General features: G+C 39.1%; 1 protein-coding gene across 11 annotated transcripts in view; it reads right to left on the bottom strand.

Moving 5' to 3' along the window:
• Positions 1-17227, bottom strand: part of mpdz (multiple PDZ domain crumbs cell polarity complex component) — a 110871-nt gene that overhangs the window by 64323 nt on the left and 29321 nt on the right. For all 11 annotated transcript variants that reach the window (XM_084406017.1, XM_084406019.1, XM_084406011.1 and 8 more), the window contains exons 4-11: positions 15959-16069; positions 15599-15738; positions 12422-12635; positions 10610-10738; positions 10037-10225; positions 9521-9623; positions 3801-3889; positions 3193-3394 (exon numbers count right to left, since the gene is read on the bottom strand). In XM_084406017.1, coding sequence (XP_084262143.1) covers positions 3193-3394; positions 3801-3889; positions 9521-9623; positions 10037-10225; positions 10610-10738; positions 12422-12635; positions 15599-15738; positions 15959-16069 — 1177 coding nt within the window. The remainder of the gene's footprint in view (positions 1-3192; positions 3395-3800; positions 3890-9520; positions 9624-10036; positions 10226-10609; positions 10739-12421; positions 12636-15598; positions 15739-15958; positions 16070-17227) is intronic.

Below are 17227 nucleotides of genomic sequence, written 5' to 3'. Positions count from 1 at the left end.
CGACTGAGACAAGTCAGACACAAGTATTTGTTATAGTTTAACAAATGGAATTTAAAACTCACTCTGGGATCTGTGGCCCCATCCCCCAAACAGGGCAAGAAGGTCTTAGTTACCATGACCACGATCAGATAAGTTGTTTTTATGACTGTTAGCAATGTGAGCAGGGCCCCTGCCACAAGACCTACAGACATTAGAACAGACTTTCCTGCATTCATTTATCGGTGAACTGATTAACATGAAATCACCTGCATCCCAGAACATTTTGTGAATGATTTACTGTCTTGTGTTGTGTCTTTTAATACTATTATCTTTTGATACTATTATCTCTTTGATACCATGTATTTTATTATAGAACCAACAGTCAATGTAACTTCGCCTATACCATGTTTGGTCTCTATAAATTGGTACTTTGAAGATCGAAATGATTGAGTACATGATATGCCGATAGCTGCGCAACATATTAGTATTACAAGAATCTTTCTTAGTTTCGTTATCAGAAACCAATCCAGCTGCCACTGCAAATGAGCACGCTTAGAACAAAGATTCATAAATCAACCGCAGAGGAATCTTCCCGCTTGGAAATTCCACCCTTCTCATTGGTCAAGCAAACCCGGAGAGGTGGGGCCTTTCTCAGGCTTTATTAGAGACAAATCTACAGTGACCCTCTCTCTTCTCTTCTGGCCTCTATTGCTGCTTCTTCAAGTTGATACTGTTGATACAGAGGAGCTTGAGGAGTGAGGGCGAACCAGAGGGGACAGCAGGTCGTCTCCTCTGAGGCGAACAAGTTCACTTCCACTTGGCCGTACTTCAGCCACATGGACTACTTGTGAATGGAGTCGCCATTCACCAGGCCTCAGCCCCGGCCTTAACAGGATGTCTGCCCCCAAGTTTACATTCCTTGTAATGTAAACTGCTTTCAACAACTTTGTGGCAAGCAGGACGGGGCAGAGAGCCGTGAGAGAACGGCGCAAGGCCGGTGCCGTGATTGATAATGAGCGATACCTGAGCACCGCACTGGCCTTGTATCTCTCACAGAGGAGCTATGGAAGCATAAAAGGAGGAGCGACGACAGTGAAGGACGAGAGAGAACCAGGCCTGGACATTTATGTTATGTTTATGTGTGTGCTGCAGTCATCCGTGAGGGGCTGCCACTTTTACTTTTTTTGTATTCTTTTTTTTTTTTATGATTATTAAAGTATGTGAAACGTCTGCCAGTTCCTGCCTCCTTTCCATAACAACTAACCACATTACATTATTGCTGAAACCCGGGTGGAGCCCTCACCACTGAGGGGAATCCGCGGTGCCATCGAGCATGGCTGAGCAGTGTCTGCCACCATGGATGCTCGAGGCGGTGGGCTGGAGTGAGTTGCCGGGGGGACAGATCAAATGGATGCTTTTTGCCTGAGGCCAGAGCCTGCTACCGTCTGTTTGGTCGCATGGAGGGCAAAATCTTTGGCTCTCCTTAGTCCTTTAACTGCCTCAGGGGCTAATCCCTCACCAAAGTCCAAATATTTGCCTAGTAGGCCTGACCTGCTGCTTCGTAAGCCTTACCCAAAAGGGCAGATGTTACCCTACAAGGCTTGGTGGGTGAGGTTGGTTTTCTCCACATCAATGCAATAAAGGGGAGAGATAGCCGGTAAGCGTCTCTTCTAACCTCAGCATCGCCCATACCCGTGCTCGTGCATACCATCCACCATAGAGTATGTTGAGGTGGCCTAAGCATGTACACGAGCCGAGTACGGTTTCCACCAAGACCTCGACACCTTGGTGGAAAGAACAGGAGATGGAGGTGGGAAGGTAGCTCTCGGCCAGATGTTAATTATCGATTTTCTTAGAAGGAGAGACTTTCTTTTTATCGGGCCACTCCAGACTCAAATTGGCCACAGCACGAGTAACACCCTCAAGCAGATCCTCGAACGCGACACTTGAATGAGAGGACTGCTCAGCCAAAGCATCCATCATCTATCTGGAGCTTCAAGAGCTTGTGATCCGCTGTCAGGACGCACTGAAAATGTCAGAAACTCTCAGTAGTGGTGTTCAGTTCAAACCGGAGTCGGACAATAATGCCTACAGAGCCAGAGAATATATGCTGCGTGGAGACAGAATAGGTATAGTTTAGTTTAATTACGGTTAACTTATGTTGTCATCTTCCTTTTATCCACTACAAGTCTGCTGTAGCGGACCCGGTCCGAATGATGGCAAAAACTTTACCACACGTCACACAAAACATGAAGCGATCGTTGTCACTTCAGAAAATCACCGCAAGAGCTGAATAAACAGTACAAGAAGTGCGCATTAAAGTCTTATCCATAAACTCTCTCTCTCCCTTGCATTATCATCAACATACACAGTGAATTACACAGAAACACTTGTTACAACTAACAGTAAACAAATACTTACAGACCTTATGTTTTTTCGGGGGTGCTTAATAAACTGGTAAACTTTATATCTGTAATACAACTCCTATGAATGTAATAAAGTGCGTGCTCTCCCTTTCATTACTGCCATGACTAGTAGCCTATTGCTCCAGAGACTGTAAGCTGGATCACAAACTGATCCATCCTCGAGTAACAACTTCAACCACGATGTCCTCAGTGACTCAGATCCTGGGAGTCTATGGAGACTCTTATGTTCGTTGGTACATCCAACAACAGTACGTAATGTTTTTTGGCACAGACATTGTATATCCCCAGCTGCTACAGCGAGTAAACAGAAATGGCGGAGCGCTGCGGCTCACTCAGGGCGGGATCTACACTAATAGGGCAGACTGTCACCGATCATGGGCAGGGCTTCCCTACTCTTACGTAGTAGGGGGTAATCTGAAACCACGAGTTTGGAGAGATTGTTAATTATTTATGGAGATTCTAAAAAAAAACTGTTTACACACACTGTAGACACACATCGGTGTTCAAACACCTTATAAAAATGAATTTTGCATAATAGGTCCCCTTTAAAGCACACACCTCATACAGACTATATATTAATTTAATTAAATTGCACCCTTTTGCACGAAGCCATATTGTGGTGTAGATTTTATTTCACTTTAATTGTGCAACCTTAATATTAGCTACTTAAAAAAGGCCAATGTCCTGCTCCAAGGAAAGAAAACTGCATTTGTGGAGTGTTTAAACAGATGTGAACGACCCATGTAAGCAGCTTAATTCAAACACTCAGTTTTTGGGCATGTGGTACCGTGCTTGGTATTTGTTCGCTCCATTGATGAATTTCTTGATGCGCTGGGAGTAGTCTCCACAGTGACAGGTATGATTGATGGGCATGCGTCCTCTGGTTTAAAGCCGCGTCGGACGAGTTTCAGGTTTACTGTCTGACCAGTGTGTCTCAGAATCTCCACAGCCTGCTGGTTGGTGTAATCCTGGATATTCACACCATCTACCTGCACACACACACACACACACACAAGATTAGACTTTAATACATTTCAATCTCATGTTGAGATAATTTACGACCCTTGACAGTTCAAGTCACACAGATCAATATATATGGGAGGGATTTTCATTAACAAACTGATGGGAATTAATTCATTTTCAATAAATCAGAAAAGTTTAACTTTATGCAAATGATTAATGACTTGAATAAAATATCTCAAACCGCTATTTCGAACACCCCAATGCATATACACCCAAGCACACATTCACACACACACACACACACACAATAACACACAAAAGCACTTTCACCTGTAAGGATTAAAACCTTTTGACGTTGATAAGCGCTCCAACACAAAACATGTGTATACAAGAGTTTTATATGACACATTCGGTTGGAAATAAATAACTCACAGCTATGATCTGATCTCCAACATGAATTCGCCCATCTTGCTCCACCGCGCTGTCCCTCGAAATGCTCTTCACAAATATCCCAGAGGGCTCTGCAACAGGAAATTACAGCCAGCAAAGGTTAAACGCTGCCTAAAATGAAGCACGCTAGAATGAGAATACGCTTTGGAGCTGAAATTTGCCCAGAGTAAGAAAGAGAAACAGTAAATATCAAGCCTGTCACTGTTAGGGACAGAAACGTTACAATACTTGAAATCAGGAGTCAGGAGTGATATTTTCTGCACATGCAGGCTTTACATAATAAAATCTCTTTTTAATAGAGTGGGAAACACAAAATATCACATGTAACTTACACTGAAAGTTAAACCTGAATGAAACCCATTATGAAAAAGAAGGGTGCATAATTGTTTTGAATGTGCACTGGTAGCAGTGGCGAGAGGTGACTTCTTTAAATGGGTATGCTGAGTGCCTTTGAAATGAGACGCATGCAGTGTTTTTGAACGAATCTCTTGAATGAATGATTCAATGACAAAACCTTCACTTGTCACTAGGGGTGTAATGGTTCACAAAATTCACGGTTCGGTTCGATACGATACACTGGTGTCACGGTTCGGTACGTTTTCGATACAGAAATTTAATATTGTAGGCTATTTTATTTCAGATTAACCTTTGAGGGCAGCAATTTTATTCTTAATGTCGAAATAAAACCGACGTTACTCGAAAGCACAATGTTTCTTCCTGGTTTCCACGTCAGCGCTGTTTGATCCGTTAACGGAGAAATGTGAATGCTTCTCATGTTATTACTTCAGTGGCGAATTCAAATGCGTTCTGTAGGCTACTGGATCTCTTAGCGCTGTGTAGTAACAGAGTCGCTTGATCAAGATCGTCTCTCGCTGCATTAGTCCAAACTGATGACGCACAAAATAAGGAGTAGCTAAGTTCCGCTTTCATTACGTTTGTCATTTGATGTTGGGCAATGTTGTGGTCGCGCCAGCGTCTCTTACATTATGAGCGCGCTTGCCACGCACCTACATTTGAAATAACGTAATTTTGGTCGGCAGGAAAAATGGTCCAACGAACCGTTCAATACGAATACGTGTATCGTTACACCCCTACTTGTCACCACCTACAGGTGTAACAATGCAATCGAAACAATCTTTATTTGAAGTCAAGTTACTTTCGAAAGGTGTTTTACTGTTTTTTTATTCACTGCTGCCGTATTATTTAGATCTGAACTATAAACTTGTATAATTTTCTGTGATAATTTGAATGTTTGTAATACAGAAATAACGACACTGTGTGGATGAAAAGACTGCTTGTGAAGTTGTTTCATACCTATACATGACAACTGCTCTCTCTTGGTCAGCAGCAGCGCCAAAGCAGATCTGAATGTTTGCTGTGATCGTACTTGTCAAAGAAAGTTTTAATAGACAGCCGAATCGCTGATATTTAGGAATACGATTGTGTCAGTGTTTGAATCAAGATTGCAATCTTTTATTGATTAATTGTGCAGCTCTAACTTATAGTATAATATAACAAATAGTAAAATACTAATTAAAATAAATATGTGACCCTGGATCACATATGGTCACATGTCACATGGGTATATTTGTTACCCTGGAAATCCAGAGTTCTCGCGAGAGCACAAGTTGAATTTGCTTAGCGAGTTACTCTAGCGTCGAGTAATGATGCCCATTAAATATGCCCTTGTATCCGAGCTGCACCATTCACATCGGGTTATCTGATATAGGCGGGCCAGAGGCGAGCTAAACAGATGACAACATCGCTGTGACGTCTAAGTCATTAGTAAACATTGCAAGATGGCTATGGATGAACACCAGTTGTTTGAAACGGCTTTGGCCGCTACAATGAGTTAGACTTGGATTTTTCTCTAAAAGAGGAACAGAAGACAGCGCTCGAATCGTTCCTTTGCAAGAAGGGCGTTTTTGCTGTTTTGCCGACCGGATACGGTAAGAGTCTAATCTACCAGTTAGCTCCGCTAGTAGCTAAGCGATAACTTGTTGTGATTGGTCGCAATGTTATCCAATTACGTGCAGTGAGATTTTCAAATGCATGCTTGGTGCCGCCCCTTGAGCTGGCCGATTTTCATTAGTCGATGCCAGACCATTAATCTTTCAGATTTAGGTCTGGATTTCCAGGCTATATATTTGTGGTAATAGCCAACAATACATTGTATGGGTCAAAATTATTGATTCTTCTTTTAAGCCAAAAATCATTAGGATATTAAGTAAAGATCATGTTCCATGAAGATATTTAGTAAATTAAAGTAAAGTATAATACATAAAGTAAAAGTATTCTTAAAAAATAAGATGAGATTTAAAGGGGACATATCATTAAAATCTGCTATAAACGGTCCCCGGTGCATCTACCAACCCAGAAAACGTGAAAAGTGACAACCTGGTAACTTTGTTTTGGTAAGCCTTTCTCTGCAAGCATGTCAAAAAATAAGCTGATCAGATTTCACTCCCGTTCTGACGTAGGAAGGGGATCTTATTATTATATTACCATCCCTTAATCTGCACGTTTCCATAACGATGCAAAACAACAAAGCATAGGCACCGAAGCTGTTATGGATCCGCTTACCCGAAACCCACTGTAACTGGCACAGATTTAAAGAAAATTACAGTCGTTTGGCAAATAAATAAATGACAGACAGTTACATTACCAACATTTTATTATGTAAGCTTTATGTTACACCTTAAATTACAAGGAATTTATAGTAATTTATATTTTTAATCCATTAGCGAGTCCACAAACTCATTCTCTCAAATGGCCTGGGTATGCAGAGCATTCGAAGCTTATATGGGCAACTGACTTGTAGTGTCCTTCAAATCTTATAAAAGCAATATAAGAGCTTTTAATATACTATATAATATTTATTTTTACTAATATAAAAGCAAAAACTATAATACTTTTTCATATACCATTCACTTTCTTTGTTTTACAGTTATAACGTATTAGTAATAACGTATTAGATAGGACTGTTAAACAGAGAAAATAATCTAATGAAGATAAAGAATGGGCACGCTGTGTTTTTTTTTAGTGCTGTCAAAATAAAAGTCCCACTTCCAACACATCAGCCAAAAAGAAAAAAATTCCCAGAATGCCTTGGCGATATATCAGTCGACCACTAATAGAAATTATATTAAAGTACGCCCAAGAACAATACATTCAGTTTACAGTAGAGTTGTCAAGAAGTACCGACTTCGGTACCAAGTCGGTACTGAAATAAAAAAATGTGACGATACCAGCATTTCCCTCTAGCATTTTGAAGGCTGTTGAACGGATTCTTAAACACCTCTGATTGGCCATTGTGTTGACACGCTCAATATATACGTCTCTGGTTGGCCATTGTGTGGACGCGCTCAACATACAGTACATGTATATGTCTGTGATTGGATACAATGATCAACAATAACATCTTTGACGCTCTTCACCGAGCACTTACATAGATATACACAGGAGACCACTGCGTTGCTTACACAGGTACAACTCCCGTGTGTATCTGTGTAAGCGCTCGATGAAGAGCGTCAAAGATGTCATTGTTGATCATTGTAGCCAATCACAGACATATAAGTTGAGCGCGTCAACACAATGGCCAATCAGAGACATATTGTATATGTTGAGCACGTAAACACAATGGCCAATCAGAGGTGTTTAAGAATCCGTTCAACAGCGCTCAAAATGCAAGAGGGAAATGCTGGTATCGTCACATTTTTTACATTTCAGTACAGACCTGGTACAGAAGTCGGTACTTTTGACAACTCTAGTTTACACTTAAGTATGTTCTTTTAAAGTTTATTAATTCGGTATTAAAGGGATAGTTCACTTTGAAAATAAATTTTGGTATGTTTTAGCTTACCTCAAGGGCATCCAAGATGTAGGTGTCTTTTTTTCCGCAGTAGTTTCAATTTTGATATTTTTAGGTCAAACCGTTCTTGTCTGTCAGTCATATAATGCAGGTCTACGGTCACTGTCTCAAAGAGCATGCACAAAGTCCAAATTAAAACAATTCCCCATCGTCCAAATTAAACAATTCCCCATCGTAAGTACACATTGATGGCCTAAGACATGAAACGAGCGGTTTGTGTGAGAAAACGAACAGTATTTATATCGTTGTTAGCTCTTGAACACAGCCGCGTCCAAATGATCTGAGGGCGCGGGCGGGTATAGATATATATACACTAGACGTCGCCTTAGCTACTGCAGTTCATTGGAACGAAACCGTAGCCAAGCGACATCTAGTGTATATATCTATACCCGCTCGCTGGCGGGTATTGATATATACATAGATGTCGCCTTCGCTACTGCAGTTCATTGGAACGAATCCGTAGCCAAGGTGACATCTAGTGTGTATATCTATACCCGCCCGCGCCCTCAGATCATTTGGACGCGGCTGTGTTCAAGAGCTAACAACGATATAAATACTGTTTGTTTTCTCACACAAACCGCTCGTTTCGTGTCTTAGGCCATCAATGTGTACTTACGATGGGGAATTGTTTTAATTTGGACTTTGTGCATGCTCTTTGAGACAGTGACCGTAGACCTGCATTATATGACTGACAGACAAGAACGGTTTGACCTAAAAATAACAAAATTGAAACTACTGCGGAAAAAAAGACACCTACATCTTGGATGCCCTTGAGGTAAGCTAAAACATACCAAAATTTTATTTCAAAGTGAACTATCCCTTTAAGTATTCATTTGCTAAATAAACTGTAAGCTAAAACAGTGATTCCCATACTGAGGAGTGCCTTGTAAAAATATAAATAAATGATGCATGATTCTGCACTAAGCATGGACAAGTATGTGTTAGGACTGCCAGTGCCAGGTAAAAGTAAAGCAGAAGATGAATCTACCTCAAACGTTACAACTACCAAAACAATGTGTCCACACCAGACACAAGCAGCGCGATGCGACAAAAGCTAATATAACCCATTATAATCAGTGATGCTGTCTACACTTGATGCGGCGTGACATGACAAATCCCCAACAGTAAACTGATGCCCCTTTCTGTTTCTGATGCACTCCAGTGCTGACAAAAAGGACAAATGGATTTGCAACGTTCGCTTTGTCGCATCCAGCGTAGATAGCCTCAAGACAAGAAAATATGCTGAGGCATATCTCGCCCACGGATTCACCAGTACAATGGTGGATAATGAAGAGAGGTCACGGTGTGTTGCGCGCCTCAAAATATTAGCTTCTGACAGTATGAAGCTGAACTAACGCCACTTCGAGAATTCACATCACGAACACAAAGAGAAGCTTGTTGATGTTGAGAAGTAGTACTGTACTTGTAGTACTGTATTAATTTAAATGTTTCAAGTAAATCCTATAGGATTTTGCAAGCAAGGTCATGTTTGAGAGTCATTAAGTGCGTGCATGAAAATATTTTTCTCTACAAAAGGGGGGGCCTGGCAGAAAAAAGTTTGGGAACCAATGAGCTAAAGAGTACTTATTTTACACAAGGGACTGTCACATCTATATACAGCAAATCATAACACTAAATGAATATTTAACAAGCCACATTCAAGGTATCATTCACGTCCATAGCCCAAACACTTACAAGCTGAAGTTTAAGACTTAGGATCTGGGCAAGAGCAATAGTTACAGTGCCTACTAAATACAATATTCATCAGTTTGTTCAGTATGCACTTCAGTTCTGTTTGGTAATATAATTTGGTGTATGATTTAAAGGTCACCTGAGGTTTTGTCCCCAACATATCCAGCAATGGTGATGCCCAATCCCTGAGCATTCTTCGTTAAGCTAACGTCAAAAGCGCCCTGTTCCTCTTCCTCAAAACCCTGAAAGCAAAAAACATTGCAGTGAGACCAGAATGAAAAAGAAACCTCTTAATTTAAATTCGATACATTTTATTACCAATTATAATTTTGAACTATTTTGCATTATTAGATAAAGGAAAAAATAAGAAACACATGCAATATTTCGTAAATTCATCCAAGACCAAAGTATCTGAGTTGTACTATCCACACTGATATTCTCTTATGTTCTCACTGTACAGAATGTCAGTTGTTCTATTTGTTTCAATTTCTTCTAATGACATAAGTGAGCACTTCTGAGTAAGTCTCGTGAGTCATGAAAGAGCAACCACTGAGCAATAACATATACCTCTAGGTGAGTCAGTTACCACACTTAAACAAACAGCTCAGTGTTTTACATGTTGATCAGACTGATCTGTATATGAACGGCGCTGTACCTGTTGCTCAGTGACAGTTGGCAAGGAGACAGGAGCGGGCGGAGCATCATCTGCCGTCCCACGACTGATGAGGAGTCGAACTCGGTTGCCACATTGTTTCAAAACTTGAGCAACCTGCTCACTGCTTAGACCAAACAAATCTGTATCACCGATTCGCAAAACGTGATCCCCACTTCGTAAGCGACCATCCTAGAAGCAATGAGAAAGACAGTGAACTTGTTTATTTTTCATAAACAGATTTTATGACAACCTTCACTCTTTTCGTTCTTGGGTTAAATTAACAAGAATCCTCACAGGGTTATTAGACAATTATTTAATTTATGTCATAATGTTGACTTAAGTTTTGTTTTTTACATGTCTTTCCTTAATGTTCCTTAATTGCTTGAAAAGAAAGCAAAAAGTTTAAGGTTGAGGAGAGGAGAGGATATAAGGTCAGAGAAAGAGACATAATTATTAAGAGGAACAGACAGACAAAAACACCCCAGGTTGAAATAATGCATAAAGTCAACATGAACTGAGAAAGTCACCCAGGAGCAGAGAAAAACAAAACAAAACATGGATCTGATTGTTTACCTGTTCAGCGATGCCTCCAGGTAGGATGGTTTTGACGATAACACCTGTGGTTTTACCGCCAACAATCCCAAAGCCCAAACCAGTTCCATCGTTCACCAGCTCAATTGTCTCCACGTGAGTCCAATGGGTCTAAAAACACAAAAAGAGATAAATGAACACGCAAGATTGTCAAAGACAAATAATGTTGCCCATCTTGATGATAAACAAATGACGCATGTGGCAAATTCATAATTTTTGTATTCATACCAGTTTCATTTGTTTCCAAAAAATATGAGATAAGAACGTAACAGCGATTCTATCATTGACACATGATGACCACAAGAGTGCCACAAAAAATGTGGATGTTACTGCCTCACGTAACGGGGATTAAAATACAATACCAACAAAATATATGTGATGCAGCAACCCCTATAACAGAACGCCCCCGTTCCCCCTCTTTGGAAAACTTCTAATGAATAATGCTAGTTGTTCAAGTGAACATTAACTGCTAGTCATTTGACATCGTTACTGTTGTATTTGTAACTCAAGTTCTAATTCCTGATTCCTGATTGACTAAATCAGTGGATCACCAATATCGATAGTGTCCTGGAAGCAACTCACCCACATCAAGGCAGATGACCACATTGCTGCTGCAAAGACGTCTGTGACAGAGACTCCTTTAGGAGTGGCTTGTGACACAGTTACACTCCTGATGGAATGACACACCAGTGGACATGATTGTGGACTATCAAGTATCACATAGGCACCAGAGATCACCTCTGTCACTCAATGTGACAGCCGTTGTTTTGCAAGTAGTGATCCCCGTGCTCCACACTAGTTGATGGTGCTATTTAATGTATTCTGAATTGCAACATTTACACCATAGAGTAGACCCTGCCCCAATAGTCAATTAGCAAAGTGTATTGTCAATTTCGTATAAAATTTTTCAGAATGAGCGGAATCGATAGTAAAACATATTTGTGCTACCGCCCAGGAAACAGGTGACATTAAGTTAACTAAGACATTAAAGTTTTTGTCTACTAAAATGTTTTTTGGAAAGACGTGCTTTTATCCAAAGACAGATCCTTTTATCTAAAGCGACTTACAAAAGAGGAATACAAGAGATTCATCTTAAGAAGGCATAAACACTGTGCTGGGTGAGCCACCACAAATCTCAAGATTTAGAAAATGTTTATATACCAACTATTTCTGTTTTTTAACTATTATCAACTTTGAGTGCTTTGTCCAGTTCACAGATGTTGATAACTTGAAGCTCAAACACACTACATAATCTGCAATCCCAAAAGGAAAGCAGTAGGGGGTCGTATCCTTTTAAAAAAGGGGCTGTCACATCTCTATTATGTATGTCTCCCTTCCCACTATGCGCAGCAGGAATATTCACATGCTTAGCTGTCGCTTGGCAGTTGGAACTTGGCAGACATGAAATAGAACTTTAATATCACTTTCAACAATTTTTTTTGTCATTCAAGTGGTGTAACCTTCCAAAAAAAGTAGTATATTTCCCTTGAATAGAGTAATACGCTGCTATCAATTTCCTATTATAAATTATGATACAGCTTAGTTTATTGGTCCACAGGGTCGGATTGCTTTCTCACCACAAGCAAACCACTCCAGAGTTCATTTTCAATCTGGCCGAAACCACCTTGTTCAGGCAATCTTGTACCGATTTTTTAGGCACGGATTCGAGCTTCATATGTGTTCATATTCCTAAATGAACCAAGTTACAGGGAAAAATGCATCAGGTTCTGAAACTAACACTCCTAAGAAACCAGGAGTGAGGTTTATTTATGTATGTGTGTGTGTTAGTCTCACCGCACTGGAGTGTGCTGAAAGTGTGCTAGCAGCACTGGGGGTCCTGGACACGACTGGGCTGGAAAGCTGTGGTACGGGCCCACGGGCAACAGTGAGGTTCACACAGTCTGATGCTCGCTGAAGAAGCACGATGGCCTGCTGATGACTGACGCTCTGATCCAATGGCTGACAATTAATTGCCAATATCTGATCTCCCTCCTTCAGTTTTCCATCGCTAGGGTAAAGTAGAGAACATACGCTTAACAACCAAATCTCACCATCACTACAGAGCACAGAATGTGAAAGTTTCAAGCTTAAATAAGGACATAACACTAACACTAGTGTAAAAGTAAAGAAATTCGATCACTTTGTAACATCAAACCTCACTGGTTTTTGTGCGTCATGTGACATCAAGTCTTGAATAAACCCCCGAAGCTGTATGGATTCATTTTACACTACTTATCTCCTTTTTGGAAACTTTTGTAACACATTGACTGTTACTGTATAACTGTATTCTTTAAAAATCTTTTGTGCTCCTCAAAAAGAAAATGAGTTTAGAACAACATAAGGGGTGAGTCCATGATGACAGGATTTTGGGGGGTACTATACCTTTAAATCCAACATTCCTGTAAGTCAACTAATCCCTTGTGAAAAAGAAGCATGCTTAATTGTACTGAATGTGTACTTGTACGGAGCAAGGGTATTTCATGGACATATTTCATATACTTTAGTGTTCCAAACATGAACCAGCAGTGTATGCGCACATATTTCATCATGTCTTATTCAAATGAAATACATATGTGCAAATAAAGACACTGATACAGATGTATTCTGATAGAAGATAATGATGCAGGCAAAAAAAGTAACTATGCCTTTATTCCATCTGTGTTAAACTGATGTGCTTCAATTGTTCAGAGATGGTTGTGCTCGTAAACATAAAATATTATTATAGGCCATCTTCCTAATTTTTCATGTAGACCAATAGCTCTGCAAAGTTATAATGCTGATTTGTTGATCTTTCTAATAATAATTTATTAGATTACTTGTTATTACTTGTTCATGATAGTTGTTAGTCGTCTCTAATGATAATATTATTATGAGTTTGTTGTCATGGGGTTATATATATTTTTTAAAACATCAAGTTGCCCCCCCAATTCTGTTGTTGTTTGTATTTTTCTCCGCTCATATTTTAACATTTATTTGTCTGTATAATGACTGTGTTGCAGGCCTGTGTTTTATTGGTTGTTGTGTCCCCTCTTCCCACCCTCTACACTCTCACTTTTCCACAGCTTTACACACCCATTTTTTTTGTCTTTTTTCAAATCTCAGGTGTAAATGACCAGTGCTAAAACAGGGGGGTTTCATGACACTTTAAAAGTATATCTTTTTTGCAGATAATAAAATAATAATGAAAAAAGTGCACTTTGTAATAATGTCCAATTAATTTTTTTTACTTTAAAGTAAATTTTTATTGTTTTAATATAAAGTTCTGTCATGAAACTCAAGATGTCGCAGGCTGATAGGTCCTTAATTCAATTTGTTAGCGATCACATTGTTATCTACATAGCGCAGCTGATTGGTTGCTGGGGCATCAAAAGCCAATGAGCTTGCTGCTCAACCTTCAAATACTTGGCATTGTTTGCTGTTAGCAGTCTGCAGCGCACTTTCAGAAACCCTCCACATTCCCCAGCTCCACCTGTATAGATCTTCTACGGGGGTTATTTCATGTATGTTACATGTGCAGCAGCAGCAGCATGTCTTACTTGCTCACAGCAGCATTTCTGTAATGTATTGGCAGTAGCAAGTCTCTGTACTTGCTCTACAGCAGCAACAATCTTTTCTGACAAGACCAAATTTACATTTACATGTATTCATTTAGCAGACGCTTTTATCCAAAGCGACTTACAAATGAGAACAATAGAAGCAGTTAAACTAACAGTAGGACGACAATATGCAAGTGCTATGACCCTTCTCAGTTTAATCTAATGCAGTGCATGTAATTTATAAAAAAATAAATAATTTTGTTTTACATTTTTTATAAAAAAATTGATGCAATGCAAATGCATTAACATTGCCATATCCATTACCATGCCAATCTTTCAGAGTGTTGTCAAGACAAAAATAGTCTTTTGCTGTGCTTTAAAGAAGAATGATTTAGCTGGCCACGGTAGTCTGTGTTATATAGTGGTACGGTGTTACACAGTGTTCGGCCATTCACTGATTAAATCACTTCCCACCCAAGGCATCGCCCCCACAGTCATTTTGCTTTTTTACAGAAATAAAAACCACGTCGTTATGTAGACAATGAATGCTACAATGAACAATAATTCTTCAGCATTTAAAAATCTTATTTAATGTAAATGTCAACATTTACTAATACATTGTTCAAATCAAAAATTGTATTTGTTAACAATGCACTAGTTAATGCACTGTGAACTAACATGAACAAATAATAAGCAGTTGTATTTTTATTAACTAATGTTAACAAAGATTAATAAACACTGTAACAAATATACTGCACATTTTTTTAGACAATGTTAGTTAATATAGTAACTAATGTTAACAAATGAGACCTTATTGTAAAGTATTACTGCAATTTCAATTCCCCGCATATTGATAGTGGCTCCCTGACACCCGCAAATTATATACAGTACAATATAACAGTACACTTATTTTGATGTGTTGACTAACATTCTAAAGCACAAGTAAAATTAACATGCAGAAATGTCTCTGAAAACATTACATTCAGTTCATTCTCAAGTATGTTCTTTTATAGTATATTATTTCCATAATAGCTACTCTTTTTAAAAGTGTTCTTAATGACAATAAATGACAATGTGAATGGTGACCTAATCACTGACCTAAGAATAATTATCTAACACTGTTTTTGTAGTATAATGTGTTTTCTATCTGACACATATTGAGCAGGCAGAAATTTCTTCTCACAAAGACACACCAAATTGCTAAAAAGCACTAACATGTCAGCAAACTAGCTTTTGCAGTGACTTTTGGCTGGAAAATGCTGACATGATATGAACTGGTGACACATTTGTGATTAGGAGGGAAGAAATGAAAATTGCAGCAGATCTTCAAAATAGGAGTAATCTTTATTTTTAAAATGTGAACGAACAAGAACTGTTGCGTGCACAAATCACTGATGATCTGACAGGATGTGTGAGTGTGTGTACATATTCTGACCTGTATGCCACACTTCCAGCCTGAATCTCCTGAATGAAGATGCCGAGTTCTCCGCGGTTCTCACTACACAATCCAACAACACTGAAGCCCAAACCGCCTGATACCGGCTTCTGTAGGTCGATGTTAGTCACGTACCGACCCTACACACACAACATCACACCCATATAATCACACTGTTTGTATGTTCTCAGAAAGTAAATGACTAATTGTGTGGTCTCTTATTGCTTTATTTACTGAGGACACAACTTCAAAATAAATAGATTATAAATAGATTTGGCTCGCATATCCTATATCTCTTATATCAATGCGAAATGAGAGTTTGAAATGCTCTATAGAAATAAAAACCAATATATGTGTTACCTGAGCCATGGAACGGATGATGTGTTTGTACTCTTCAGATGAAGGCTGTCCATTGAGTTGCGCTGAGAAACCTTCATGGTTGCTCTTGAGATCAGAGTTAATATATGGAGTCTACAAGAGAAAGATTAACAGAAAAACAGTGGAAGTGTAAATTACTCCTCATTTGTGTGTTCCAAGTATTTAGCTTTACTTCTTTCACCGAGCATCTAAAAATATAAATAGCTCTGAAAGAGCATGGAAAACTCATTTGTTTTGATAATTTCTGGTGATAATTTGTCCTCCCAGCCATCTGTGCACACATGTTTTTCATTACATTCAGGAGCTGCTTAATTAACTTTTTATTTCCCTCCCCGACTCGAGCGCACATTCCTGATGAAGTACAAACCATTTCATATCAATTACCCAGACAAAATGTGCCCCAAAAAAGCATCTCTCTGTGAGAAAAATAGCATGCACCTCACATCACAATGTGTGAAGTCATTTCCTTAAAACATTTGTTGTTTGTTTGAAATTAATTGCTTAATAAACCATTGTCTTTCCATCTTGGTTTCACAGATCTGCACTCTAGTGATTTACAACTCTGTCCTTGCTGTTATATCTGTGTCTGTGTGTCTTTTCCACATCGCAAGTTACCGATTTATAAAAGAAATTGTTCTGAAATTGTTTTTGTCATACAATGAAAGTCAATGCCTTGTGAAAAAGAAGTATATTTTAGCATACTTCTAATAATTGTACATATTATGGAAATAAAATAGACAAAGATTATAATAAAAGAATATGCTTAAGTGTGAACTGAATGTAATTGCTTGTTAATTGCAATTAAATTAAAACGTATTTTAGTTTAAGTTGTACATCGAATGCAATTAACTGAATTTTAGAGATTGACAGTTAGCCTACAGTTTGGATTGGTGGTATGGTTCTGTTCTGGGCAAGAACTCCCTTTCCATCCATGCAGCCTAGCATGGATAAGAGAAAGAAGAGCTGCGATGACTCCCTTAGGGTAAACAGAACAGAACCAACATAAATGTATTACAGATATCATTCATTTTCAATAATTTAATGTACAACATAATTCAAGAAGAATGAGTCTGATTCGAAGAGGAATATCAGAAGGCCAAGTCCTGAGTGTACGAGAGGAGAAGCTAGGGGTTGCTCCTGAGCAACGTGATAAAGCTGCTGATAATACTGAATGGGCTTTAATATAGGATGCTGTGCTAGGCGTCGTATTCCTATACAGACGTGGATCAGCTGAGGATCATCTGATCCGAG

Source organism: Rutilus rutilus, assembly GCF_951802725.1.
Source record: "Rutilus rutilus genome assembly, chromosome: 3".
Lineage (NCBI taxonomy): Eukaryota > Metazoa > Chordata > Actinopteri > Cypriniformes > Leuciscidae > Rutilus > Rutilus rutilus.
This window is presented reverse-complemented; position numbering and strand designations above follow the sequence as displayed.